The sequence below is a fragment of the Struthio camelus genome, chromosome 10 (genome assembly GCF_040807025.1).
Source record: "Struthio camelus isolate bStrCam1 chromosome 10, bStrCam1.hap1, whole genome shotgun sequence".
NCBI classification, from domain to species: Eukaryota; Metazoa; Chordata; class Aves; order Struthioniformes; family Struthionidae; genus Struthio; species Struthio camelus.
In genome coordinates, this window is record NC_090951.1 from 26,777,235 (window position 1) to 26,803,666 (window position 26,432).

At 50.4% G+C, this 26,432-nt stretch overlaps 2 protein-coding genes across 3 annotated transcripts in view; one reads left to right on the top strand and one right to left on the bottom strand.

Annotated features, from left to right (window-relative positions):
- HSD11B2 (hydroxysteroid 11-beta dehydrogenase 2) overlaps window positions 1-8,125 on the top strand; it is a 28,491-nt gene extending 20,366 nt beyond the window's left edge. The window contains exons 2-5 of one of the 2 annotated variants that reach the window (XM_068955272.1): window positions 4,260-4,493; window positions 4,771-4,956; window positions 5,888-6,025; window positions 7,204-8,125. In XM_068955272.1, coding sequence (XP_068811373.1) covers window positions 4,260-4,493; window positions 4,771-4,956; window positions 5,888-6,025; window positions 7,204-7,565 — 920 coding nt within the window. In that variant the 3' untranslated portion in view covers window positions 7,566-8,125. The remainder of the gene's footprint in view (window positions 1-4,259; window positions 4,494-4,770; window positions 4,957-5,887; window positions 6,026-7,203) is intronic. The other variant, XM_009676771.2, reaches the window with a different exon arrangement.
- Window positions 8,126-8,936: 811 nt separating this feature from the next.
- ATP6V0D1 (ATPase H+ transporting V0 subunit d1) overlaps window positions 8,937-26,432 on the bottom strand; it is a 46,045-nt gene continuing 28,549 nt past the window's right edge. Inside the window, exons 3-8 of the mRNA XM_068955273.1 lie at window positions 19,567-19,745; window positions 16,160-16,239; window positions 12,947-13,024; window positions 12,115-12,291; window positions 11,069-11,146; window positions 8,937-10,495 (exon numbers count right to left, since the gene is read on the bottom strand). Of these exons, the coding sequence (XP_068811374.1) occupies window positions 10,334-10,495; window positions 11,069-11,146; window positions 12,115-12,291; window positions 12,947-13,024; window positions 16,160-16,239; window positions 19,567-19,745 (754 nt within the window). The 3' untranslated portion in view covers window positions 8,937-10,333. The remainder of the gene's footprint in view (window positions 10,496-11,068; window positions 11,147-12,114; window positions 12,292-12,946; window positions 13,025-16,159; window positions 16,240-19,566; window positions 19,746-26,432) is intronic.

Below are 26,432 nucleotides of genomic sequence, written 5' to 3' on the forward strand. Positions count from 1 at the left end.
TCCTGGCTCCTTGCGGCACTTCCCTGCTCTGCCAGCTCAGCATCAGCTGGGAATTTGAGGAGCGTGTTAACCTCCTCCACCAGACATCAGCAAAGACCTTAAATAACACCAGAGCATCACCGCCCTTGTCCTGCCAGCGCTCCTGTCCCTGGGCCTTCTGCCAGCCTTCAAGGAGGTTTTTTTTTTTTTTTTTTTTGGTGAATAAATTAAAACTTCCGAAACAAATCCTCTGGCTGCCCCAGTCCTCTATGGCAAACAAATTGCTCCGGTTATTTGTCCTAGTGGGCCAGCTGCTGCCCAGTTCAGAGGCCCATCCCAAAGAGGTCAGGCTTGGCTGGCATATGGCTATGGAAGGGTATCTTTAGCTCTTCCTCACAGAATTTGCTCCCTACTTGATGGGCATGGCCAAAACAAGCCTACAAACCTTGCTCCTGCTATAGCCTCCTGTGCCAGCCTTTGGGGATGGACTTTGGCTCCCTTGGGCTTTTGGGAGGTTTCTGTGTGTTTCGAGGGTTGGGAATGTGGCCATGAGGTGACAGCTGCACTCCTGCTCTTTTCTCCGGGAAGCTGGTCCTAGCTTTTCAGGACCTGTGCTACCTCCCCATACATGCAAGCTGCTGTGTGCAGGGCTACTGGGGGGCCCACTCTTTTTCCCCTGAGAAGTACAGCCAGGCCCCCATGGATCCCTCTGCCTCCTCCCACACTGCTGGGAGAAAAACAGGGCATTTAATGCTTTAGCCAGAAGCTTTTCCCATCCCACAGAGCTCAGCCCCAGGCCAGGAGGGCGGCAGCATGGGTAGCTGTATCATGGCAAAGGTGGCAGGAGCAGGCAGGATACTGGCTGTGGAGTTCAGCGCCCCAGGGACACAGCCAAGTACACTTTTATTTTTAAACCTTATCTTTATTGCAGTTTTCTCCTGCCCTGTTGGGAAATGAGAAATGCACCTTATCTCGCCGACTGCTGGCAGCACGACTTGTTCCCATTCCTCCTGGGGAGGGGAGAGATGGGTGTGCTGCTCGCCCTACCAAGAGATGGCACGGGCATCCTGCAGCACTTGTGGCAAGCTGGTGGCATCCCTGGTGTCATCTGCAGAGCTCCCAGTCCTGGCAGGTAGCCCTCTGGCATGCTGAGCCAACATGCCCTGGCCAACATCGAGCTGGTCCAGCTAAACATTGGCTTGTGCCCCACATCAGGTGCTGGGCCCCACTGGGCCATGGCTGTGCTAAGTGTGTGGATGCCTGCAGCAGACTGGCCTGCAGGGTATCCATGTCCTCCAGCTTCCCACATGCTGGATCCTACTGGGAGCCAGGCCTCAGAACATGGCTTTCCCAGGATGGAGAAGGGACTGAACGGCAGACACAGACCTGGCCTGAATCTGCTCTGCTCAAAGATGGGAGTCCAGCTTGTGCCTTTTGCCCAGCTTGAGGCACTCAAGGGGGCTCTCTGCCAAGGTGGGGACCTTTTCTGAGCTGCCCCTAAGGCTAAAGTGGTGTTGTGCATCTGGCAATCCAGGTGCAACAGACTCTGGGAGAAGCCCCAGGGCTGAGGGAACCACCATGTCTCGCCAGGCATGAGGCCAGACATTCACAGGGCTCAAGATGCAAGGAGCCTCCATGCCATGGTGGGGGTCCCATGGGGCTGGGGTCCCCCTGGGCACCTGTGCTAACAGTCGCTTCCTGCCAGGTAAGCACCTCTTCGGTCATCTCCGGGGTGTGTTATCACCCTGGCATTTGTCCAGGGTCTTTATGGGTTTATGACGCAGCAATAAAGTAAATTAGAGCCTGGGACTGGACCACAGGCATTGAGCTGAGCACAGCTTATCTAGCTCCCAAAGTGCTGGAGCAGGCAGCGCCCTGTTCCCAGCCTCAGCATGCTTGATCAGGGAAACAAGGCTGACACCTGGTCTCCATGTCCACCCTGAAGCCAGTCCTGTATGCCCTCTGCATAGCATTTCTATCCCAGAAGCTCAGTGGCTCCCAGGCACAGGGAGGGCTTTGGCCTTAAGAGTGCTAGCTGGGCCCAAGCTGGGGAAGCCAGAACTGCTTTGGGGCACACCAAGCCCCACAGAGCAGATGGCAGTGTCTGGACTGGTATTGAGCCCTCTCCAGCTCAGGGTGACTCGGTCACATGGCTGGCTGTGGACTCTGGACATAGCCCTTTATCAGGTTGGTGCGTGTACAAAAGTAGGTCTGGCTAAGGGCAGGCTTAAACCCACTTGTTTTCCCTCTTTGTGGAAGGACCACACGGAGCAGTCATGCACAATAACTGCATCATGCTGGGGCTGGAGGTAATGTGCTGGATAAGGCCTGCTCTAGCTGGCCCACTGTCCTGCCTAGTGCAGGTCATGGGAGTGCTCCAAGGAGCACCCAAGAGTGCCAGGGCCCCTGCTGGGGCCAGGTGGGATGGTGGATGGAAGCAGGGCCATGGAGCTGGCCTTGCAGAGCTTGTGTGTTCCTGGGTTGCCCACAGAACTCCCCTGTTAATGGTTAATGTGGCCAGGCAGCCACGGTGGCACGGGCTCCCCCCGCGGAGCTATCAGCGCTGCCATCAGCCCCAGGAACACACTGTACCTTGCTGGCTTTGTTTGTTTTCATCCCTCCCTCACTTCCCCGGGGCCACAATCCCTGCGGGCTCTTGGCTCCACTGAGCCCTGAGCTCTGCAACTGCTGCCACCTGCTTGACTCTGGCACTACCTAGGAGCTGCTGCTCCTGGCCCCATGCATCAACCACTCACATGCCTCTGTCACTGTGCTGCACCTCCTGACAAACCTCCACCTGAGGGGCTGAGCCAGTAATTTGGGGGTGTTTGGCAGCCATAGTCCCTATGGCTGAACCAGAGAACCTATGGAGAACCAGAGAGTTTGGGGACAGTGAACACTGGCAAGCAGGACAGGCAGGCAGAGGTGCTGCAAGGAGCATGCCAGCTATATACCTGTGCTGAAAAGGGCTGGGATCCTGCAGGTACCACCAAGACTCGGAGATGGGCTAGGCTTGGGGGGAACGCAACATTCCAGGCACTGAGTGTTGCCTCTGCCTGGGAAAGGATTTGTTTAGTCCCACGGCTGCTGTACAAACCTCCATTCCCAGGTGGGGAGTACCACAGTGGGGGACCATTAGTGCTGAATTACCTCTATTAGTGCTGAGTCAGCACTAGTGCTGTGTCACCTCTGTGATGGGACAGGCAGTAACATCACGCATGTCTACCTGCATGCACGCATCCATTTCCTGTACAGACCTGCATATAGGTAGTTCAGTTCCAGCTGCGGAGATGGTGCTAGGTGGATTTTTAAGTGCTGGTCTTGCTCACGCTGCCTAGTAAAACTAAGATGGAGAGGAAGAGCAAGAAGGGTGCAGAGAGGAAGGGCTCCCATGTTCCTTGGGGATGTTTTCACAGGACTCAATGAAGAGCGTGGGGTTGTAAGAGCAGACCAGGATTGCCCCCCCCCCCCCTTTTTTTTTTTTAAATCTTCTTGATGCCCTAGCCAAGTGTATGGGGCAGGTGGGGAGGCCTGCTCTGTGTTTTAGCCCCCAGGCTGCATCACAGGAGCATCTCTTGGAGGCTAAAAGTGTTCAGAGAAAAGCAGCAGCTCTCATTTAGGGTTATGTCAGCTCCTAAGGCTGGCTGATGAAGCCATAATAGGCTGGAACAGATGTGACCTGATACTAGTTTAAACCTCATCACCTCTGAGCCTCACAATGCCCTGTCTGAATTCCTGAGGCACTACAGGGCCCAGAGAGCAGCTGTGCCTGCAACTGTGGAGCCTGCCCTCTGTGGTGTTATCTGCAGCTTGCATCAGAGCCATGCTCTGGGTGATGGGTTTGCAGATAAAGGAGTGTTTTCTTCCTCCTGCAGGAGGTTAAAAAACAGCAGCTAGGTGACCTGCGAACACCCTAGGCCAAGGTCACGTCCTCCCAGCAGTCAGGAGCCAGTGCATCCAGAGCAGGGCGGAGGGCTGGGGCTGCTTTGTTGCAGTGAATGAGAGGGTGGCCCAAGACACCAGCCAGAGAGCCTGGGAGGGCCATGTGCACCCAGAGGGGAGTCTTGCACACTTGGCTCACTCTATTGGGCTTGGAGGACCAGGGCCACCTAGGCTTTTCCTGGGGGAACCACTGAGCCGGGGGAAGGCAAGAAGGACCCCTTGGGTTGATCCCTGGGATAGATAGATAGATGCACGGGGGGTGCATCTACATGAATGGGCTGCGGGGCTCTTGGACCAGTGGACACTGAGGCTGGAGCAGCTATCACTGACCACTCCAGGGCTCCTCTTGGCTCTCACAGGCTGTGACTCTGGCTTTGGGCAGGCGACTGCACGCCACTTGGATGCCATGGGTTTCCGGGTGTTTGCCAGCGTGCTGGACCTGCAGGGCTCCGGGGCCCAGGAGCTGCAGAAGAGCTGCTCGCAGAGGCTCACACTGTTGCAAATGGACCTGACCAAGCCAGAAGACATCCAACGTGTCCTGCAGCACATCCAGGCTCACACTAACAGCACAGGTAGGAGTGCAGGCCCCTGCCATGGCCCTGAGCCTGCACACAGTTCCCCAGGCTCTCAGCACTGCAGCCTGCATCTGGGATGGCTATGCCTGGCCTCTAGCTCCTCCCTGTGGGTTGCATCCCCACAGATACCCCGGCCACAACCTGCACCCTCAGCTACAGCTTCCTCTAAACAGGCATGTCCCTAGGCACCCCGTGGTTCCCCTGGAAGGACCACCATGAGAGGTGCAGCAGCTGGGACCCCTGGGCCATCGCTTCAAGCTTTCCATCCCCACAGGGCTCTGGGGCCTCGTGAACAACGCCGGCTTCAATGACACCATTGCTGATGCAGAGCTCTCACCACTGGGCAAGTTTCGCACCTGCATGGAGGTGAACTTCTTCGGGTCACTGGAGCTCACCAAGGGGCTGCTGCCCCTGCTCCGCTCTGCTGGCGGCCGCATCGTCACTGTGAGCAGCCCTGCGGGTGAGCAGCTCCAGCACCGCAGCCGTGCAGTGAACTGGGACTCCTCTGGGAGCTAGGGCCACATAGCGCAGAGCTGGGCAGTATGCCACGGCTTGCCAGGAACCCCAGTAACTGAATGCAGAAGCTGGGCTACAATATGAGCACTGCTTAGGTGGGGGTCCAGACCCCCTCCACAGTCACAGCCACCTCAGGCGTCAGTAGGGTGCGTGAAAGGGCAGGAGGGGCGGTCAGCAGCAACCCAGAGTTCCCCAGATTGACACGCTGTCCCTCTGTTTGGCCTGTCAGTGCAATGGCACCCTGGTACACGTGGCAGGGGTGCATACCAAGCATCCTCACATTACAGCATGGCTCCCGTTCCCTGGGCCCAGGCGCTGGGTGACTCCTCCACTTCTCCAACCCACTCTGGCTGGTGACCTTGAAGCAGCTGTTCCCTCCATCCCATCAGGCTGGAACCAGGCACCCTAGAAGGACCTGAGGGCAGAGATGAGCCCCACAGCTGGCACCCAGAGTCAGGGAGCCATGGGTCTGTGCATATATGTCCCAGGTGCAGAGAGCCTAACAGGACCAGAAGGTTGCAGGGGACTGAGCCGCCCCTGCTGCTCCCTGGGGCAGGGTGCAGAGGAGCATAGGCAACCCCATCACATCTGCCATGTGCCTTGCCTAGAGGCACCAATCAGCGATTTAGAAGGCTGAGGAGGGAAAAACAGCCTACTCTTCCTCCTACTTTTTTCCCATTAAACAAGCTCATTCATTTGGAGCAAATTGGAGACGCTTTCTCAGCAAAACAAAACCTAAGCCTGTTCTCTGCACAGAGGTCAAGAATGCGCAATATGGCCCCGCAAAAGCCTTCCTAGTTGCACTGGGTTCAGCTGGCCTGGCCACACACAGAGCCACTCGCGAGCCTGCTCACTTGCACTTTCTCTCCTCCAAGGTGACCTGCCATTTCCCTGCCTGGCAGCCTATGGTGCCTCAAAGGCTGCACTCAGCCTGCTCATGGACACCTTCCGCAGTGAGCTCCAGCCCTGGGGCGTCAAAGTCAGCCTCATCCTGCCCGGCTACTACAAAACAGGTAAGAGGGTCGACATCTGTTCACACAGCTGCGCTGCCACAGCTGGCCAAGCTGCCTGGGACTCAGGGCTTTGTGGCACCTGCCGGGTTATTTCTGCCCTTGCCCTCAGCAAGGCAATTTTTGCCCTTGCTCTATTGTCACTGTAGTGTTGCCACACATGAGAGATGCTGGAGTGCTATCCACTCCCATAGCCTTGCAGTCAAATGTCATTACAGCAGCAGAGGTAGGCCTGGAGCCCATGGGAAGGCATAAAAGGCAGTGATAGATCAACAGCAGCAGCAGCAGAGGGAGGCTAGCAGTACAGGATGTATCTTTTGGGCGCAGGTCTATATGCATATAACCAGCATGTGTGCACAGCAGAGGGTTACCACTCAGTACTGCCCCCTGTATACCTCTATCTCCCATTAAAACCATCTTGCTCCAGCATGATCTATGCCCATGCTGGCATGACAGAAGATTATGCGTGCCTTGCTGTAGTCTGAGCAGCTCCCTACAGAGACCAGCCTTATGTGGTAGCACCTATCTCATGCAGTGCAAAGTGAACAAGAGCACCCCTGGCATCTACAGCAGCATCCCTTGGGACCAAGATGACCACATGGAGGGACAGTGGCTAAAACAGCTTGAATGTCACAGTGGTGGGAGCCATCTGTGGCCTTTGGGTTCTCAGGTGGCAGCATTACTCTGCGAGATACTGGGTCAGAATCAAAGCCCTGCCAGGGCCTGCAAACAGGTCCTCAACCACAGGAGCTGGCTAAACCAAGCAAGTACCAGCTCAGCCAGCTGCTTTTACAGTAGTGCCTCAAAGGCCAGGCATTTGACCCAGGCTGTGCTCTGCGTGCCACTGAACAGGTACCTTGGAGCACTCTAGATTGCAAGTGGTTTCCACTGCATTTGGTGAATAGGCATCAGAACCACCATCTCGCTCCCACACCACTTTTCCGTGCTGTCTAGTAACAGTCAAGTGTTTCAGAGGACCTGGCAGATACATCCTCTCCTTCCTGGGATGCTGGGAAGGGAGTGGGGGCTGCGGGCATCAATACAGAGGGCCTGGGGGTGAAGGTCTTCTCTGGTCCAGAACAGAATGGGGCAAAAAGTGCTGTTGGGCAGGCACAGGGCAGGAGTGAGGTCTGTCGGGCAGCTGGGCTCAGCACAGCTCGACAGCGTCTATGTCGTTGCAGGGACAACATGTGACCCCGCATTCTGGAACCTGCGCAAGCAGCAGCTGGTGGCCAGCCTGCCCCAGGAGCTGCTGCAGGCCTATGGCGAGGACTATGTGGAGGAGATCAACCGGCAGTTCATCCAGTTCATGAAGGTGGCTGTGGAGGACCTCAGTGCGGTGGTGAACAGCATCACAGATGGGCTCCTCGCTGCCAATCCAGCTGTGCGCTACTACCCAGGGCAGGGCCTTGGGCTCATGTATTTTATACACCGCTACCTGCCCTACTTTGTCCGAGACTTGTTCCTGAAAGGATTCTTCATCAACCCCAAGCTGCCCAGAGCGCTGCGGCAAGAGCACCACAACAACATCAAGAAGGCCTGACCTTGGCCTGCATGCAATCATGGGGCAGGAGGAAGCCTTCTCCTGTAATCTCTAAGCACCACATGAAATAGCCCGAGTGTGTGCACAGCCTCCAGCCCTGCTGCTCATGCGCCACATGGGAACGATCAGCACTAGACATAAAACCAAATTGCTTTCCGAAATCAGGCAGATCTATTTTCTATTGTGTGAGAATCAGCATTTTCTAGAGACCTTGTTTTTGTATTTTTTTCTAACTGCACATCCTGCAATGTGGCCACTCCTGCCTGACTCTCTGGGTTTCTGCACGACACACTGGAACGTACCTCAGGTGTTTCTCAGCTACGTTAAGGTTTTCCTCGCTGCTGCTGGAGCTGCAAGTGTTCGTCTCCGTTGTCTCTTGGCTGGGTCAGGCCCATGACCTTCTGCCCACCGCTGTGCCAGCCCCTGTGCCTGCCTCACTGCAGTTCATTACACACTCCATGTGCTCCCAGGGACAGTGGGGTCCCAGACCAGGCTGCAGAGCTCTTCACAAGTTGAACTATGTGATTATCACTTTTTAAATAAATCTGTTCTTAATATGCCACTGGGCTCTTACAGTCTACTTTTGTGGCACAGCACCACAGTGCTTGTTCAGGGATGCCCTGCCATAGAAGCAGGAGAACAAAGCTGGTCCCCAGCTGTGCACTGAGTTGAGCTACACACTGAGCGTAGTGGTAAGAGCCTTTGGTGGAGTAGCAGGGCCTAGTGTGCCACAGGCAGTACCAGAAGAGGGATATCTAGCCAAGGGGATGTTAGTTGGAGATGCATTCCCTGGATATAGCCTGACAGGAAGAGAAGGCATCTGCCCCCTCCCCCTCTCCCTCCACCCCAAAGGCTCCCCTTTTGCTTTGCTGTGATTCCACGAGCACCTCTGTGCAGGAAGCCCAGGCATTGGGGAATAAGGTTAGCAAAGCGGGTGAAGGCTCTTAAGCAAGTATAAGCAACAAGGGCTGCATCTCCTCTCAAGCACCTACCAGCTCAGCACCCAACTGCACCCACACACCTACTATTGGGCACTGTTATGCCGCTTGTGCTGTGGTGTCATGACAGCTCTGCCTTGCCTATCCATGGCAGGAGCAAGTGCCCAAGTCAGGCAGGGGCTAGGCCGGGGTTCTCTACAAACATCTAAGCACCCTGGGTAAAAGGCAGAGTAGCCAAGACCCACACTTAGCCAGTGAGACCTTCCTAGCTGAAGGCTGCCTAGGAGATAGGACATGCACAAAGTTATTCAGAAGTTGTGGAGGCAGAGCTCCCACAGCAAACACTAATTGACGCCTCCAACACCAGCCCCTTGGCTGAAGCAGGCACCTGCTCATACATCCCCAAGACCCGAGTAAGCAGGGAGAGCACAGCGCAGTAGGCGGATATTTATTGGTGCAAAAAGGGAGGGAGGGTGGCCAGGATAACACACACTGCAGAAGTTACCACAGCACAGGCTGGGACAGGGCTGCTCTTACCCATCAACCCTTCCCAGTGGCAGCACAGAGCACATGTGTTTCCCATCAGCAAAGCTTCTTCACTGCCACACCAACACAGGGCATCTCCCAGCAGGGCCAAATAACCTTGAGCACAAGTGGGAGCCAGCCATGTCACACATCAGGAAGGGAGCTGGGCTGCCACACCATGGCTCTGGCTTGCCTCCCATCTCCTAAATACAGACCATGAAGAGGCAGGGCCTGGACAAGACAGGAGACACCTCTGCCAACATGCCTTCTGCACTAACCACAGCGAGCAAGTGGAGCCAGACCCCAAGGGCTGCTCTGCAGAACAGCCAGTTGTGCCCATATGGCTAAGTGACAGTGCCAGCCCAGACGCCCCAGGAGGACTGCTCCAGCCTGGATACCTGTGCTATGCCAGTCCAGAGGCTCTGTCATAACACAGCAGCGTCCATAGAGCCAGAAGTAGCCCTGACTCATGCATGGTTGTGACAGACACACCTGGGGACTGCAGGTAAGCCTCCAAACCAGGGGCACTTGCGGGAGGAAGGAGCTCAGGCAGGCTGTGGATCCCCTCCAAGCTCCAGGGCAGGAGAAAAACTAGCCAGAGTTGTTTCTGAGGACACAGCAGGGCCTGCACTAGTGCAAATGCTATTGGAGAGGGAAGGAACACACTTTCTATGTGCTCTGCTCTGGCTCTGGTTCTGCCCTCACCTTCCCATAGGCGCTGTCCCAGTCCCAGTCCCAGCCCCAGCCAGGGCTGGTCAGCCTCTCCCACAACAGGGTTTGCTACAGCAGGATGCAGGGATTACACAGCAGCATTGGCTATACTACAAATCACACTCAAACTAAGCCTCATGGGGACAACACTGACTACGAGGCATTCTCAGAGCACTGACAGAGAGGAGACTTGGACGTTGCAGGATGTTGCAGACCTGATGCATCCTTCTGCAGTGGGAACAACTTGGAGGCAGCCACCTCTGGCTGGTGCTTGCTCTGTGAGCAGAAGCGCATACAGCAGATTAGTACAGTGACACAGGTACTACTAGCTACACAACATGAACCTCCTGCTACACAGCTGCACAGGGCCAAGCCTGTGCCACTGGTCCCTCTGGACCCCTCACAGCACACACAACTCAACTTCAGCTTGTGAATAATTTAACTAGTAACTGTACAGCTTCCCCATCTGAGCCAGTTCCACAGATGAGACATCCCTGGAGCCTGGGCAAGGGATAACTCAGGGAGCATGTAGAAGATGGACAAGGGTCCCTCTGGACTCCAGGGGCAGCAGGGTCATATGGGAACAGGGCAGCGTTAGAAGATAGGAATGTAGTTGTCGATCTTGGTCCTGTGCCGCTGGGCGATGCACTCTGCAATCCACACAATGTTGCGGCACTCCTGCTCCTTCAGCTTCACGAAGGCATAGAAGACTCCAAAATGGAACTGGTTGAGGAAAGCAAGCTTGTTCAGCTTCACCTGGGGAAAGCCAGGAGGAGGAAACATCATTTGTCTACCTCTGCTAGACTCTCCTCTAGTCTAGCAGAGACAGTCTAGGAAGACAGTCAACCCAAGTGTGGACCAGCCTGGAAGTCGCATGACTTCCCTAGCGGGCTGGAAGGCCTGCTCTGCACCAGCTCTAACCTACAGCACATGCCTCAGACAGGACAGGCTCTGATTTTGGAAGGGGAAGAATTTATACTCTCCTGTGCTGTGAGGATCCTCCCTCTGGCTCCTTTCCCAAGTAATTGCCCTTTACTTTTGCTATCCATAGACCAAAAATCCATCGCAGCCCAAATCTGCCTCCCACACTGCTCTAACTTGTCTGGGGAGAGAGCATGGAGTGAGTGGGGTCACAGCCATCAAGAATGAGCACCACTCCCTCACTGGAGCAGAGGGTCCTTTCCTTCCTTGGGGCTGAACTCTGTTCAACCACAGCATTGATGCTCTGGAGCCCTGCTGACAGGGCTGCAAACAAGCTCGCAGCTACCCTGAGCTTTGCAAATGGCACAGGCAGACATGTGTCAAGAAATGCCTCAGATGCTCACTCACCTCATGTTCAAAGAACCTGTCTTCAAGGGTCTTGTCTCCAGGGTTGCTGCCAGCACCTTCAAATAGCAGCTTGTACTCCTGCAGAAAGACATCGTAAGGAGGATGTACCCAAATCCTTCCAAGAGCAGCAGCATTCCTGGGCCCCGCACACCAAACAGACACCCGAAACACTATGTCAGGTCAGCAGAGAACACAGAGAAGCCATCAGTCTACCCTGCACTCACATGAGTTTTGGCAGCAAGACCCTGCCAAGGCTGCACTGCACACACACCACTCTGGGAGTTAGCTGAAGGCAAGTACAGGAAAGAGAGAGGAAGCATCTGCTTGTCCAGAAATCCTATCCTTTCTCTGAAACGTGCAGTGCTCAAGGCTGTATCATCACTTTGAGTCTGCAGGAAGGATGAGCAAGGCATATCCCCACCAGGTACAGACCAGAATGTTCAGGCCCGGGCCCCCATGTCCATGCAGATTGGCACATGCCCTTGCTGCTTCAGTAGGGGAACACTTTGCTCTCTGACTCCAAATAGGCTCCCAGTCATGCACAAAAGTAAAACCCAGACACCTCTAAAGCGTGCCTCTCACCCTGGCCAGTTAGCATCAGCTCCCTTTTGCTTGAACCAGAGCTCAGTCAGACAACCTGGTGCTGGAGATCAGGCACATAGCACTTCTCGCTGAAGACACATTTTCCCCCACTAGTCAAAGAGACTGGCACTGCTGCCACACTGCTACCTCAAGGGTACGTGGTGAGTGTAGGCCCACCATCCTGGGATGGGAAATATAGGGCAAGGCCCCACACCCGGCCTGCCCATCACCACTGCAACAACACTGGTGACTAACAAGCCAACAGCAACTCAGGCACCCAGAGCCCAGGCAAGGCCAACTCCATTTTGGCCAAACATAGCACAGGAGTAATAGTATTTGTCAGGTGAAGATGGGCACCCTCTACCCAGGCTGCCAGTCCACAAATTCCCCCTGAGCTCCCAGGAGATCCAATTCAGAGCAGGTTCCTGTACCAGTTCCCATGGCCCTCAACCTGATATACTCACAGGGTAGTAGTCAGCAACATTTTTGACTTGTTCGTAGTCATCTGCTCTGGCCAGCTGAGCCAGACCCTCAGGGTAGAGCTTGCCACAGTGAGGGAACAGCTTTGCTCGGTCCTCCTTGGAGAGCTCAGTACCAAATGAGTTAATGGTGATAATGAAGGCCCTCCGATCAGCTTCAAACTGCAGGAAAAGAGCGTTTTACTGTGGGATGCAGTGACTTTGCCAGAAACTGGCAGATACTGACAGTGCTTTGAGCAGAGACACATCAGAAGGCAGTATGAGCAAGCCTGGCTCACCATCTGGGAAGCGTACAGCTATCCTCTGCTCAGCCAGAGTAGGCTACCTGCATAGGCCCCCAGTATGACCAGTAGCTGATGCCTGGGGACTAGTCAGGGGAAGAAGTCCCCACCTCAGACACAAGCCAACTCACTGAGTAGCACCCTGTCTGGGTTAAAGAGCAATAAATATCTCTCAGCTACTGCCCTGCAATAGCCCTGCACACCCACAGGTGGCCCTGCCATGGAGACCTGCTGTGAGAAGAGCAGCAGTGGCTGCTTTCCTGATCCTCATCCAATCCATGTTAGAGAAAGAGCACACAAAGGCAAAAAGACATGTCAGCATCTGGCAAGATCAGGACTTGGGCACCAAAGGCACCTGAAGTCATGCTCAGGCAGGTTTTTCTTAGGTCTCTCAGAGAGCAGCCTGAGAATATGCATTGGGTTGTTGAAGAGTATCTTAGACATCCTTAATACTGACAAGTGGGCTAGCCTGAGCACAGAGCAAGGAGTATCACTAAAATACAGCCTGTCCCAGGTACAAGGGTTCCCAGACCTACCTCCAGGATTGGGCACATAGCATCTGCTGTGGTACCACCCAGCACCTTGCAGAACTTGTAGAAGGACTCCAGGTACGCCTGGAAGAGAAAGGGCAGAGGAACACTTCTATACTGCTTCACTTACTGCCCCATAGGCCCATTCAGCAGGGGGCTGACAGCAAGCAGGGATGCTCCCAGATGCTTTGTAACACAGTATATACCAGGGACAATGCTTCCCCAGGAGCTGGAGACAGAGTTGCGCTTTGGTTTGTTCATGTGACTAGGCAAGCTTACTGCAGGCAAGACCCTTAGACATCACGGTTAAAGCCTAATGGATGCCTACTTTGCTCCTTTGAGTGGTCTAACTCTAAAGCATTTACTATAGTCTTGCATGGTTTCCTGACCCCACTCTGACATGCCAAGCCATACAAATTTAGCTGCAGGACTCCAGCTCAGTAAGTACTGCTTGGTAAGTGGAATCAAGAGATTAGAAAGGATGTCTGTGAAGCGAACTAGCCATTCTCTGTAATTCTCTTTCCACACTGCAGCTGCTTGTTCTCCATCCCAGCTGGAGCACTATATAAAACATATAAGGCTAGACACAGTTACGCTGCATCCCGGAAGCAGAATCCTATGTGGAGACGCACCATAATCCATCTGGAAGATGGCTATAACTCCCAAGAGGAATCATGAGGCTTGGAGTGCTGTTCAGCAAAAATTTTCTCAGAAGAAGCCATCATGTGATACAACATCTCCCTAGACAAACAGTTGCAATCAGAACCACATAAAAGGGATGAAAAATAAATACATAAATAGATAAATAACACCGAGACTTCACAAATCTTTGCCTTGTCACAACAGCTCCAGGGCTGGAGACGGACCAGGAATGCAGGTGTTGGAAACCCTCAGCCTCTGCACTAGGGAAGCACCCAGATTATTGTGTTCTGTAAGTATTTGCTACTACACAGTGCAAAAGCCCTCTACTAGGTGAACACTACATAAAAGGAGCATTACCTCCGGGAAGTAATGCTGAAAATTTCTCCTGCTGTTGCTCAAGTGCAGGTGAGCATGGAGCATCAGTCTGCAGAGTTATCTTGGGTAATGGATAATGAACTAGGATATGGATAATGAACTTTGCTTGAGAGCCACAGAAAATGGATACTGGCTAAGAGATTCAGGTCACTAACTTTGCCCTTCTTAGAGTTCACACACAAACTGAAGGACTTAAAAGCAGAACTAGGTGAATTCAAATATCCAGCACTGAAGGAGGATCTAACATCACCGATACTGTGGAAATTCATAGACCGTAAGAATGGCTGCACTACGTCCCTCTAGCTCATTGTCTTGTCTCTGACAGCAGCCAACAGCAGATACCTAGCGAAGAAGCAGTATAGGTAAGGACCCTTCCACAGACGACAGCAATTTACAGGACACTGGCTAGAGACCCTTATCCCAGAAATGGCTCTGTCTTTGTATTTAATAACCCTAAATGGATTTTTTTTTTCTTCTATGAATCTATTCGATTACACCCTGCCTCCTGCCAGTCTCATTTGTTTTTCACATCCAGATCTAGGGGAGATCTGTGGACTATTTCAAGAAACACCTCCAGGTCTGGGAGGCAGCACTTACCTCCCTTCCCCACAGCATGACAACTGTTCTCCAAGGCAGGTATCTATCCTAGGTATCTAGCTGCTCTGTTCTTCAGAGCAGCTCCACACAGCTATCAGGCCTGACCTTACCTCCTTAATTTGCCTCTGGAGTCCACTTGCATTGTATAATCAAATTCCCAGTCCTTGGGGAGAGACATGGCTTCAAGTGAGAGTCTGCAAGCAGCAGCTACTCATTCACCTCTTCCACTCTCGCGTCTCAGTGATTTGTTACGGATAGAGTGAACAGCCTGCCCCCAACCCTCCCCAAGGGTTGCCCTCTAGCATGAATTGGTGCCAGCACACACTGAGAGGTACAGGCATCCACGCTTCAATTTACAGTTGGGAAGAACGCAAAGGAATACCTGTCTCAAAAAGGAGATGAGGAAGGACATCAAGGCATCTGGGACCCAATCATACAGCACCTACCAACCTGCTTGCTTTGTGCTCACTCCACTCCCTGCCCTCCCCGCAGCTGCCCCTTCTCTATAGAAAGGTCTGCAGCCTGCAAGAGTGGAGGTATTTATGCAAACAGCCATACTGCCTCCACTAGAGCAAGAGATCAGTACATGCCAGGGGCCACACACAGCTGGGCACGACTGCTAACACACAGCAGCTCCTCCCCTCCTTCCGCCTTCTTGCCCTCACGCCTGGCCTGTTTTCCACCTCTCCAAATGGACCAAGGCTACCTTAGGAAGCAGAGGTCACACACCGACTGCTAGCTGGCTGTGACCAGTTAAAACAAGGTTGGCAGATACAATCTGCATCCCACCCTTAGTCCAGAGAGGCAAGATGAAGCGATAGCCACAGCCGGCACATAAACACATGCTCTTACATTGCCAGCTAAAACCAGATAGGGCCTGCAGAGGAGAAAACAGCTTCCCATGCAAACTCAGAGCAAGGAAAGACCTCCACGTCCCTGTGCCAATACTTTCCCCAGCCTGCATGCCTCCTCTAACCTAGCCATAGCTCTCTTAACAATTCTCTACGAAGAGCATCTAACCCCAACCACTGGCTTGAGAAGACTGTTGGAGACTTCTCTGAAAGAGTCCAAGACAGAGAAACAGGCTCATGAAAGTCCTTAAGTTTAAGGTCAAAGTACTTTAGCATTTTGAGTGCAATAACTCCATGTCTCAACTGTGTGGTTAAGGAACAACCTCCTGAGGGGGGGGGGGTGCCTGAGGAAGTTTGCTCAAAGCCAAGACCTTTGGCAAAACCTCCTGTGTAGACTTGTGACAGCCTGACAGCCCCCAGTAAAACCACTAAACCTAGCTCTGGTGCCCTGACTCTGCAGCGCTAGGTGATCAGACCCCAGGCCCATCCAGGAGCATTATCTTTACTTTCCAGTGGACACAATTAGTTCTTAGTCATATTTATATCATCACCACTTCAGGGAAGAAAATAGTTTTTCATCTACTCTAAGAGGAAAACATCCTCTTCCTTTTGTCCGAGAAAAGCCAGCCTAGGCTGAAGCTCCTGGAAGCGTTGTGGGATGACCTAAGACAGAACTGTAATCGCACTAGGAATAAATGCTCGACAGGGAAGTTAACAGCTCTTCCTCTGCCCCACCTGAGAAAGACTCATTTACCTTATACAGCGTGTTTCGAATGATCTCAATGTTCATTTCATCAAGGTCCTGTTCAGATATGCAGTCTTGGAAGAAGGCAGCTGAAACAGAGCCACAGACAGAGTTAGTGTTGCCCTAAAGAGACCCTTGCCCAGCACTTTCCAGTGGGAGCAGTATCAGAGCTATCAACAGTATCAAGCAGAAGCAGACTGTGTGCTGAGCTGGCTCTTCCTAAGCCCAGCCTTTATCTTCAGTTAGCCACCAGATTGCCATGACTCAAAACCTCAGGCTCCACCATGGCTCCCCAGGCCACAGTCATTTTCAGGCTCTCACTTGGAAGTCTTTCTTCACCCCTTAGTCCTACAGCTTGGTTAACAACTCATTTTTAGCAAAAACCCTCAGCTCAACCCCCCAAGTATCAGTGCCAGAATGGCCTATATAAAAGAAGCCAAAACTGTTCCCAGATGCAGGCACCCAGAGGTGACAACATAGCTTCCAAACTGCCTGCTACAGCACAGTAGCAGTGCCCAAGCATCCAGCTGCAAGACAGCAGCTAAAAAGTGCTGAGGAAGCTGGCTTTGTGCTTCTCTCTCCTCCTCCGATATCTCATTTGAATCAAGGAGTCACGGGCATACCACAGCTCCTATAGTCTGTGACTCTCCACATTTGAAGTCAGGAAGAATTTCCCCCGAGTCAGGTCTGCCTGTCCTGTTTTCCACTTCTTTCAAGGCCTTTTATTTCTCTAGCTGAAGGTGAGCTGCAGCAGATAGCATTAACAAGTGTATTTTGGTAGGAAGCTCAGCCATACAAATTTTGCCAGAATATCTTTGGGAGAGAGTTTGAGAAGCTGTTGCCACCTAAAGAACACAAATGGGTTTCAGTCCTAACATACAGTACTGGAAACATCAGCACTTTTGTGCAAGCTGTACAAAAAGATGAGTCTGCTCCTGCAGGTATGGGGCATGATTGCATTTGTACACCCGCAAGGCTATTTTACCATTCACACGTTAGCAAGAGCACAATAAAACCCATCGACAGAACTTTTCTGACCTCTTCAACTCCCACTCAGCAACTATTTTTGCGGAATGTGCTACATATAGAGAAATGTGATTTTCCTCAGCTTATGCACACCAGCTGTGGGAAACGGACACTGCCCGCATGCCTGAGAGTTGACCAGTGCTGTGCTTTGCATGACAGAAACAGGTATCCTACAGATTCACACCTCTGGCGCACACCATGAGCTAGCTCTCCGACCCAGACAGCAGCTGCACTGGGGATCAGCAATCTTGAACAGGGGTTAACCCCCCACAGAGGTTCTTTGCTACTCTTTGCAACAGCATCAGAGACCAGTGCCACGTAGCCAAAGGAACACTGCTCACTACAGCTGGCAGAAATGAAAACGGAGGGTGCCAGGACTGGTTTCACTGCAAGACTCACTGGCTAGTTGAGTAGTGGCTACTTTAGAGTAGCAAAGGAATGAAGGAATGAGAACGCAACTATTTCAGTTCCCGGCCCTCCAATATCCCGAATTAGGCTAGCAGTTAGCTCGGCTAACCTATGAGAGCCATTTGGGTTTAGGCATTCCTACCAAGCCACGTAGCTACTCAAGTACTTTTATGAGATAGAGCTGCTGTTTCTTTGTGTGTGGTCACTGGAAAGAGTGCAAGTTAAACAACTGCAGCCTGCGTGCTTGCTTGTTTAGGCAACACAGCTACTCCCCACAAATCCATGCTGAAGAAATGCCACGGTAGATGGCATATAGTCTCAAGGGCATGGCCAGGGCAAAGGTCTGGAAGAAGAACTCAGATTAGCTATGGCAGAAGTTGGCAAAGCTCACTCATGCACAAGTGCATGAAGGCAAGTGGCAAAGACCCTCAGCTTCACCACCACCAGGCTCGTTCTTCAGAATGCCCTCGCCAGAACAATGAGGTGTTTTCACTGCATACACAACCTGACGCTTTAAGGTCTCCAAGAGCTAATACTGTCTCGGAAATACTTGGTTCTGTCTTATTCTCAGGATGGGAAGGTTCCAACTAACCCACAAGAAGGACCGTCTTCCTACACATCATCCCTACAATGGGCTCCACTCGGGTTGTGTGCAAAGTCTTCGTTCTCCTGCTGTGCTGCCCTGCTTAGCAACCCCACCACAGCTACACTCACAGCCCACGTGCAGAGCATGTGAGGTCAGTGTTTTGGCCTCGCTGCAGATGCTCCTTGGACATTCAGTGGTAACCAGATCTCTTCCGACTTGTTTTCCCTCCTTTACTGGGCTCTACCTGGCGAGTCCTTTTTCCACAACAACTATTTCACTTGCCCCATTACTACAGAGAGCATTTGCAAAAAGCACTTTCAGTTCCAAAACCAACTGCTGCTATCAAAGACAATACAATGATTTAAAATGTTTTGTTCTTTCTAGTAACTCCAAAAGAATGATTAACCACTGACTCAGTCATACCTTGTTACTTTTGCCTGTAGATGCTAACTTAGAAAGCATCCTGTGATTATCTCTCCTACTACTCTGCATTTCTCCAGAACCACTTCCCACACCTTTTATCTTTAAGGAAAATATCTGCCTAATCAGCTGCTCTTAAGACAATTGGTTTTACAGTGTCATGTGCCTCCTGGTAAAGATTTGTAGCCCGAAGACAGCAGCTTAGTTTATGATCTACGTAAGGCACGCTCTCATTAACCCAGTCCTCCAACAGCTTTGTGACCCAGGCAGATTGGTTTTGCAGGAGTGTAACTATGTGCAGGATTCTAGCATACATAGAGCTTTTAGAGTTTCTTTTTTTCTTTTTTTAAAGCACTTTTCTTAGTCTAGAGCTGGTTTTATTAATCTCAGAACAAGACTGAGCATGTGCAGAGCTCCACAGTTATCCACAAAAATTGTCTACAAGAAATTGCTCAACAGTTCAACTGGAAAGGCTAGAAATTAAGTGACTTTATTCCAGCAGAGGATCTGAGAGCCCTTCACTAAGGGAGCACATGTGCTACGTGTCCAACAACAATCGCTTAAAGATCACGTTCTCTAAGACCTCTCAAACTTTCTTCTTCTGCATTAGTTTCAGGTCGTGATTCCCAGAAGAGCTGGCAAATGGGCATATCTATCAGATCAGATCTAGCTACACCTGTACTGCCATGACAGGTCAAGGCTTGGCTCACATAAACCAAATTCCCCAGTAGTCTGCATTGCCAGTGCACTGGATTTGCCGTTTGTTTGAAGCCTGCAGAGAGTCTGCAGTCTGGCCCTCCAGACAACAAAAACAGACACAGGACAGACTTAAGCCTGAATTCAAGCCCAGCCACCACAAGCAGGACATTGCTACAGCAATGCAACTTGGACCTAGTTGGATCTAGTCAGACAATGGGGGGAACTGGGACATCTGCTCCACACACAGCTAAGAGACACTTTGAAAGGCTCTGCTCACCCAGAGGCGTGTCCACCAGGATTGCATTGTACAGCTCTGCAGGCGTTTGAGCGATGTTCACGGCTTCCATTTGCTCAAAGCTTCCCAGAGGATGGCACTTTGGCACCAGCTCAGAAATCTGACGCTGGTGCAGAGTCCCAGTGATCAGCAGAATGACATTGTCAATCATGTAGCTGTACCTGGAAAAATGCAAGAGAAAGTCTGTCACAAATGTGCTAATAAAAAACCCCCAGCATCTGGCACCAGACACCACCACTTCTTTAGTCTCTGTGAACATCTCCAGAAAGATGCAGCCTTCTCATCAAGAACTAGCAAGCTGCCTCCTTAATGTCTCCATATTTTGCCAGCCTACAAAAGGGAGTCAGCTTTGTCTCAGGCTGAGATTTATGCTATAGCCCAGCTGCTCCATTTGGGCATCTCCTACCTGTCATTGAATAATATTAGAATAGAAGGAGTCTGGTCCCACACCCTACTCAAAGCAAGGCCAACTCAGGTTGCTCAGGGCTTTAACCAGCTGAACTTTGTGTACTTCCAAGGATAGGTCTCTCAACCTGTCAGGGCCTCTGTTCCAGTGTCTGATCATGCTCATAGTAAAAAAATCTTTTCCTAACAGCCAGTCAGAATTTCCCTTGCTGCCTGTTGTCTACTGTTTCTCATCCTAACCCTGTGCACCTCCAAAAGGAGTTTAGCTCCAACTTTTCTATACCTTTGCACAAAGCTGCTGGAAAAATCTGTCCTTGCAGTCTTCCCACTGGTCTCCTCCCACAGGTCATGTGTGCAAAAGTGTGCTTGGTAGGACCACAATGAAGGGGAATCAGAGAATAGCTTTATTCCTGCTGGGTTTCAGTGCTAAGAGCACTGGTCTGTCTTGTCGATACTATGGAGAAAGGATCATGTACCTGCAACCCCGCTCCCTTCCAAAAATATCCAGGCTGGCAGTTTTGATGTATGTATTTGGCATAAACTTTACTCACATCCTCATAAAATCACATGCAAGCTTTTTTTTCCACACCTTTACCCATCAAAAGCTACCTGCTTTTGCATTAGCCCAAGTTACAAAGTTCCTCATCAGATTCTCTGCTTCCGTTATATAGGATTATCCGACTTTTACAGTCCTTTGCACTGCAGTAATGGCTAAAGGACATACTGCTGCATTTTTTCACCACATTTCAACTCTGCCTGAAGCACCTAATGCAGATGGAAAGACAGAGGCACAAAACAGAGCAGACGAACAAGGACAAGGTAACGAGCTGAATTTCTGACAGAAGCCATGTGTGTGCACAATGTTTTCAGTAAACAGAACTGCTAGATACAACTGAGCTCCTATAAAACCCCTCATCTGCACATCTACAGCATTTTAAAATATGCTAAATGAGCATACAACTCTGACTTGTTAGCTTTCTTTAGCAAAAGGAAAAAAGTCTACAGTATTAGCCTACCGTGGGAGAGGGTGTGCAGAGCAGATGCAGCATCAGAGCAAGACTCAAGTGGACAGCGAAGATTAGTGCAAGAAATCAGGAAATGGCCCTTAGTGCGTTGAGCAATCAAGCCAGAGAAGGGAGGCATAGCTGGCCTGAAGACTGGGAATGTGAGAGCTGGTAGCCTTGTCCATGTGGATGCAGCAAGAGTTCCTGGTGTCATGTAAAAATGAGGAGCTGAGAGGAAGAGCACCTCCAACAACAGGAGTGGTGCTCTAGACACCTTCAGCATGGGTTGAATCATGAGTTAACAGACAGCTGGGGAACCTGACAAAAATTAAGCAAGATGAAATATTTTTGGCAGAGGAATAGGCCCTTGCAAATGTCCCTCGTTAGTACAGGGAAGGGGCACAGATGCTGAAAGAGCAGGACGTTGGGTTTTTGCAAGTCTCCCTCGCTCTACAGTCAGACCTAGCTAAAAAGTTAGCTGGTAGATGGAGAAAAAAGCATGAAGGTGGCCTTGGCAAGAGCTATTTCAAAACAGACAGGATCAGGGCTAAATCAGAGCTGCAGAAGGGGCTGTGCAAGTCTGGCGTTAGCCCAGAGCAGCAAGCTCCAGTGAGGTTCAGGCTGGACTCCCCATGCGTACTTGGGTGGTGAAGAAAAGGGAACTTAAGGCTGGCACATCAGGATTCAGGCAAGGGCAAAGGCACAAAGAGCACAGCTCTGCATACATGTTTTTCCAGACAGGCATTGGGATAATGCTGTTTTTTTTATTTCTTAGCTAATAAGGAGGATATAATGCAGTTGTTTTTACCTTTGAACCCCAAGGAAGGCAGGTGAGCAGAGCCAGTTGAAGGCAGATTTCAGTAGTTTTTATTAGACGGGCTTATTGCCTCTCAAATATGCTCAAGAGGCATTTCCATGAACAAATCCACGCCTTAGTCCCCTGCCTTTTTTTTTCCTCCACGTTGCTGGCACCTCCTGGCACTACCATTTTTGCAGAGAGCTTTCTGTGTTCACGACCCACGTTTCCTGGGACGTTCAGTCTAGAACCATGGCAAAGAGAACAAGTTTCATGGTACTAGGAAACCTCCTTTCACCCTTTAATCCACAGGGTTGTTATCCTTCCTACTGTTTGTGCAACTCTCACCATGGAGATGACGCAGTCTCCAGGACAGCAAGAAGGGCCTGTTTATAAGAATTGAAGGTAAGTCCTTTGCAGCAAGCAGCTGTTCCTGGCAAACACAAGCACCTGCAGCCTCGCAGATTCATCTCAGCGAGGTGTGCCAGGACAAGGATACAGAAGATCACATCCAAGCTCTGCCATCTGCCCTCAGATACATGCAGTTTTGCTCAGTGACACACAATAGCTTTTAGGAAAGACCAAGCAGCAGGAGTCTTGCCAAAGCAAGGCAATAAAGTAGGATCAGACCAAATTCATTTCTAAAACTTAGCCTACAAAGAAGGAACAGGCTAGGGAATATGGTCATTTCACGGTATGTAGCTCTTCCCTAGTCCCAGCTTACAAAGGATTTTGCTCTCCACAAGATATTGGCAACCTGCAAAGAGCCTTGCTTGCCAAAGTCAGCCATATAAGAGGAACACAGAAGATGCCTGAAGCTGTTTAGAGGTTTTCAGAGCAGCCTAGCTCCTGACTTGCTGGATGCACATTGATCTCATCCTTGTATTTCCAGTCCAGCTCAGTTTCAAAGTCACAGTCAGGTTTGGGGAGAGCAGCCCAAGACTGACTCACTTCATACATGGGAAGCTCTTGCCTTCAGACTGATGGTCCCAGGACAGACAACCCAGTGGGCTTCCATTGTCAGAGTTCAAAGCATGGCTATCCCCATTTCATTTATCCCTCCTAACTCACTTCAGTTTCCTCATCCTCAGAGGAGTCCGGGGAATGTACAGAATGTAGACCAAATGCAAAGGCCTCTATCAGGCACAGCAGAAACTTTTTGAAAGAGTACTAGTTAAATCTTGCTGTCAAAGAAAGATTCATCTCTGCAAGATAAGGAGCTATCACGCAAAAAACAGATTTCTCATTGAAGTTGCCACTATGACAGTGTTGCAAGCCTTTATGGTAACAAGAGAGCTGCAGCGGGATAAAGATTTTCTTGTGCAATGTATAGGCCAGGTAGACATCAGCACCACCACATAAGCTTTCCTGATAGGAGAGCTAGCTAAAGATGAATCCCACTTCCTCCAAGCAAGGCCAGACTGGGCTCATTCACTCATTCAAATTCAATTCTTACTTAATCCCTGTTTTAAAAAAAGAAAAAACAGAAAAAAAAAAAAAAAAAGAGGGGCCAGACAGACAGACTCACATTTTACCAGGGAGAGGGAGAGAGGCTCACATCTTAGCACTTCCCTTTCCTGGAGAAAATAGTTATGGCTTAGTCAATTTTGACCAAGGGACTACTCAATTATGACTAAGAGATCAGACTTCCAGTGCCAGGGCAGCTGGAAAAGCGTCTCCTCACTTCTAGAAGGGGCAACACTTGCTTTTCTGTGCCAGGTCCCAACAAGAACGCATTTGCCTTCATTAAAGCAGCTGTACTAAGACCATAGCAGAGGTCCTGGCTACTCTGCCATTTCCTCCCAGGCCCAAAGGATTAGATTTATTAGGGTGGCAGCAGTTTCCCCAGGTGCCTCCAGCCACTTGTTTAATAGAGCAGCTTTTGTCATCCTCCTCATCTCCTATTAGAATCTCACCAGCCTCAAATGTTTTCAGCATGCTCAGATTTCTCCTTGAGAAGACCATTAGCCTGCTGCGTGTTTGAGCTCCAAAAGCATTTTAACCTTCGCTAGCTCTCAATGCAGCTAGTAAAGGGATCAGGCTATAAGGCATATGTCAAAAAACAGGAGGAGCTGGTCAGAAGTCTTACTGCAGCACATTTGGCATGGAAAAGAGACTGGGACATAGGACAGTTGAGTGAGAGACCAGAGACAGGCAGGAAGACCAACAAGCTTCCTAGTGAGGGTAAGTCTCTGCACTAGCTCACTGGGAGCACTCAGCAGAAATTCAGAGGAGATGGCACTACACAGAAGCTCCATATAAGCTACAGTTAGTGACCTAGGGTGGCAGGGCTGTAACTAGAAGGTAGCACCTGATTTCAAGCCTCCAACTTGCTCTCCATGAAAACTATAGCAAAACTCTCTTGAGCAAGACCGTGTACTCCTGCTTTGAGCTGCTATCTGCCGATACAGGGAGATGATTATGAAAAGACTGGATGTTCAGCCAGAATCAGTTCCATGTATATAGTTATACCCTGCCTCTCTCTCCTTTCACCCACTAAATTGAGGTGTGTTACTTTCCAGAAATTCACATTCACAGAAATACAATTTTAGTTGATATTTACAAGTGTCAATAACATCTCAGACTAGAATAGAATTTCTTAATAGAGATAGGAAAGCATCAAAAGTAGAAATATTATTCACAGCAAGAACCTGTCTAGATGCAGCCCTCAGTCCTGGCATTCAATCCCCAAGCAACACAGTTAATCCAGTTTAACTCCTGCATACCCACAAAGACGACAGCAGGCTTTATAGGTGCTTTCTGGCACAGGAATAGAGAGTTAGAAGCCCTGAAGTCAACTCTAACTTCATAGGAGAGAGATGTTGCCTTATGGCTTCCTGGAGTCCAAGACAACCAGGACCACTCTCCAGCACACCTGATACACAGGTAACATTCGGTTCAGCACTATGTACACTGGGCAACATTCACAGAACATGAGAACAAGGTCAGGCTAGGACAACGCGTAGAGAAGCCAAAAAAGGAGGGGAGGAGGTTCCTTACAGCAGTAGCAGATTAGAGAGAGATTGTTCTCACTTCCAGATTTGGTTTGGCCTCAAATAGGCACAGCAAGCAGAGACAATCTGGAGAAAATAGAGGAGAACCAGGCCCCAGAAACCAGTCTCGGGGATATTTGTCCATGGATCCTGGAATCAAGGAGGAAGAGGAAAAACACACACATGCTAAAGCGGTGTACAGGTACTTGGAGAATTTATGTTTTCTTCCTTTTGGAATTATTTAGGCACTGATAAACAAAATATGCAAAAAAAAAAAAAAAGATTACAATGGCCCACTGAATACTGGGAAAGTTTGCTGTTGTTCAAACAAGCAGAGCACATAAAATATACGAAAGTTCATCACATGGGAGCTTTACAACTCAGCTTGAAGGCGCATGGGCAGAGCCCTACATGGCCACCCCAAGACAGTTAGGACTTCTCCTTCCCCCACTTACTAATCTAATCATAAAGAGTCATTGTCCTACGGCAGATAGGTTGGTTTTTTATTGCTTTCTGCTCCAGGATATTGAAGAAACTGTAAACAATACTGCAAGTGGTCACAAAGCATGACTAATGACAGAACATTGCATGACCTGCGTTTCTCAGGAATCCTCTGAAAGCCTTGCCAAACTGTAGTTAAACAGCTGCTCCGTGAAGGGTCATGAGGACAGTCCTCCATGTCAACGGTGAAATGCAGAGATCAGCAGGCCGATAACAAAAAGCACAGACCCTAGAGAGCGTGTAGCAGGAAAGAATAGGGCTGTGGTTCAGGTGGTTTTGCTTCTCCTAGTGCCCTGACTACCAGACCTGCCATTTGAAAGGAGATATTCAAGTTATAAACAATGAGCCTCCCATCTACAGGCAGAAGCCTGCCTCACACCAGGGACTATGATCCAGGGGACCTGCAATTCTGAGTGAATGAATCAAATCATTCAAAGTTATTCAGAGCACAAGTGACCAAATTCACAGCGCTATGTGCCAGTATAGTCAGCGCACCAGTTAGCAGCATTATTCACTGTGCATCATGCACCCTTGTTACATGGTAACATCTTAAAATACACAGGATGGGCCAAAGTATTGCTCAAGCAACTTTACACTTTTCCAAAACCAGCATTAGACTTTAATACAGGCTACTGCTAGCAGAGCAAAGGTCACTAAGTGACTGCACTGAACAGTTAACCACGTTACTGTAGAAGCGTGTGTTATTTAGGGATAAAAAGCAAAGTCCCAGCAGGATCAGAGCAGTGTTCTAATCTCAGTTTAAACTCTAGAGACAGCTTTAAATTATGGTGAAGTTAAACTGACTAGAGATACTTCAGCACTTAGTGCTTCCCTCCTGCAGCTCAGGTACTAGGGTACTGACGACAGTGGAGGAACAGGCAGGAGTCTCAAGAAAAATTTCTCAGCATTTATATTACAGCTTCTCTGGGTTTTGTGTAAGCGTGCAGGATCACCTCTATATTCCACTGGGTTCCTGTGGAAAGGAGCAACAGTGCCAGTACACAAAGTCATTTGTTGCATCTTTTTTGAACTCCAAATTTAAGCTGTCATTGGGGAAGGCAAGACATTTTAAAATACTGAAGAGCAGTAACTGATACTAACAATAGAGCCAGCAGCTAAGACACTCACCTCTAGAGGATAGTTTTAAGA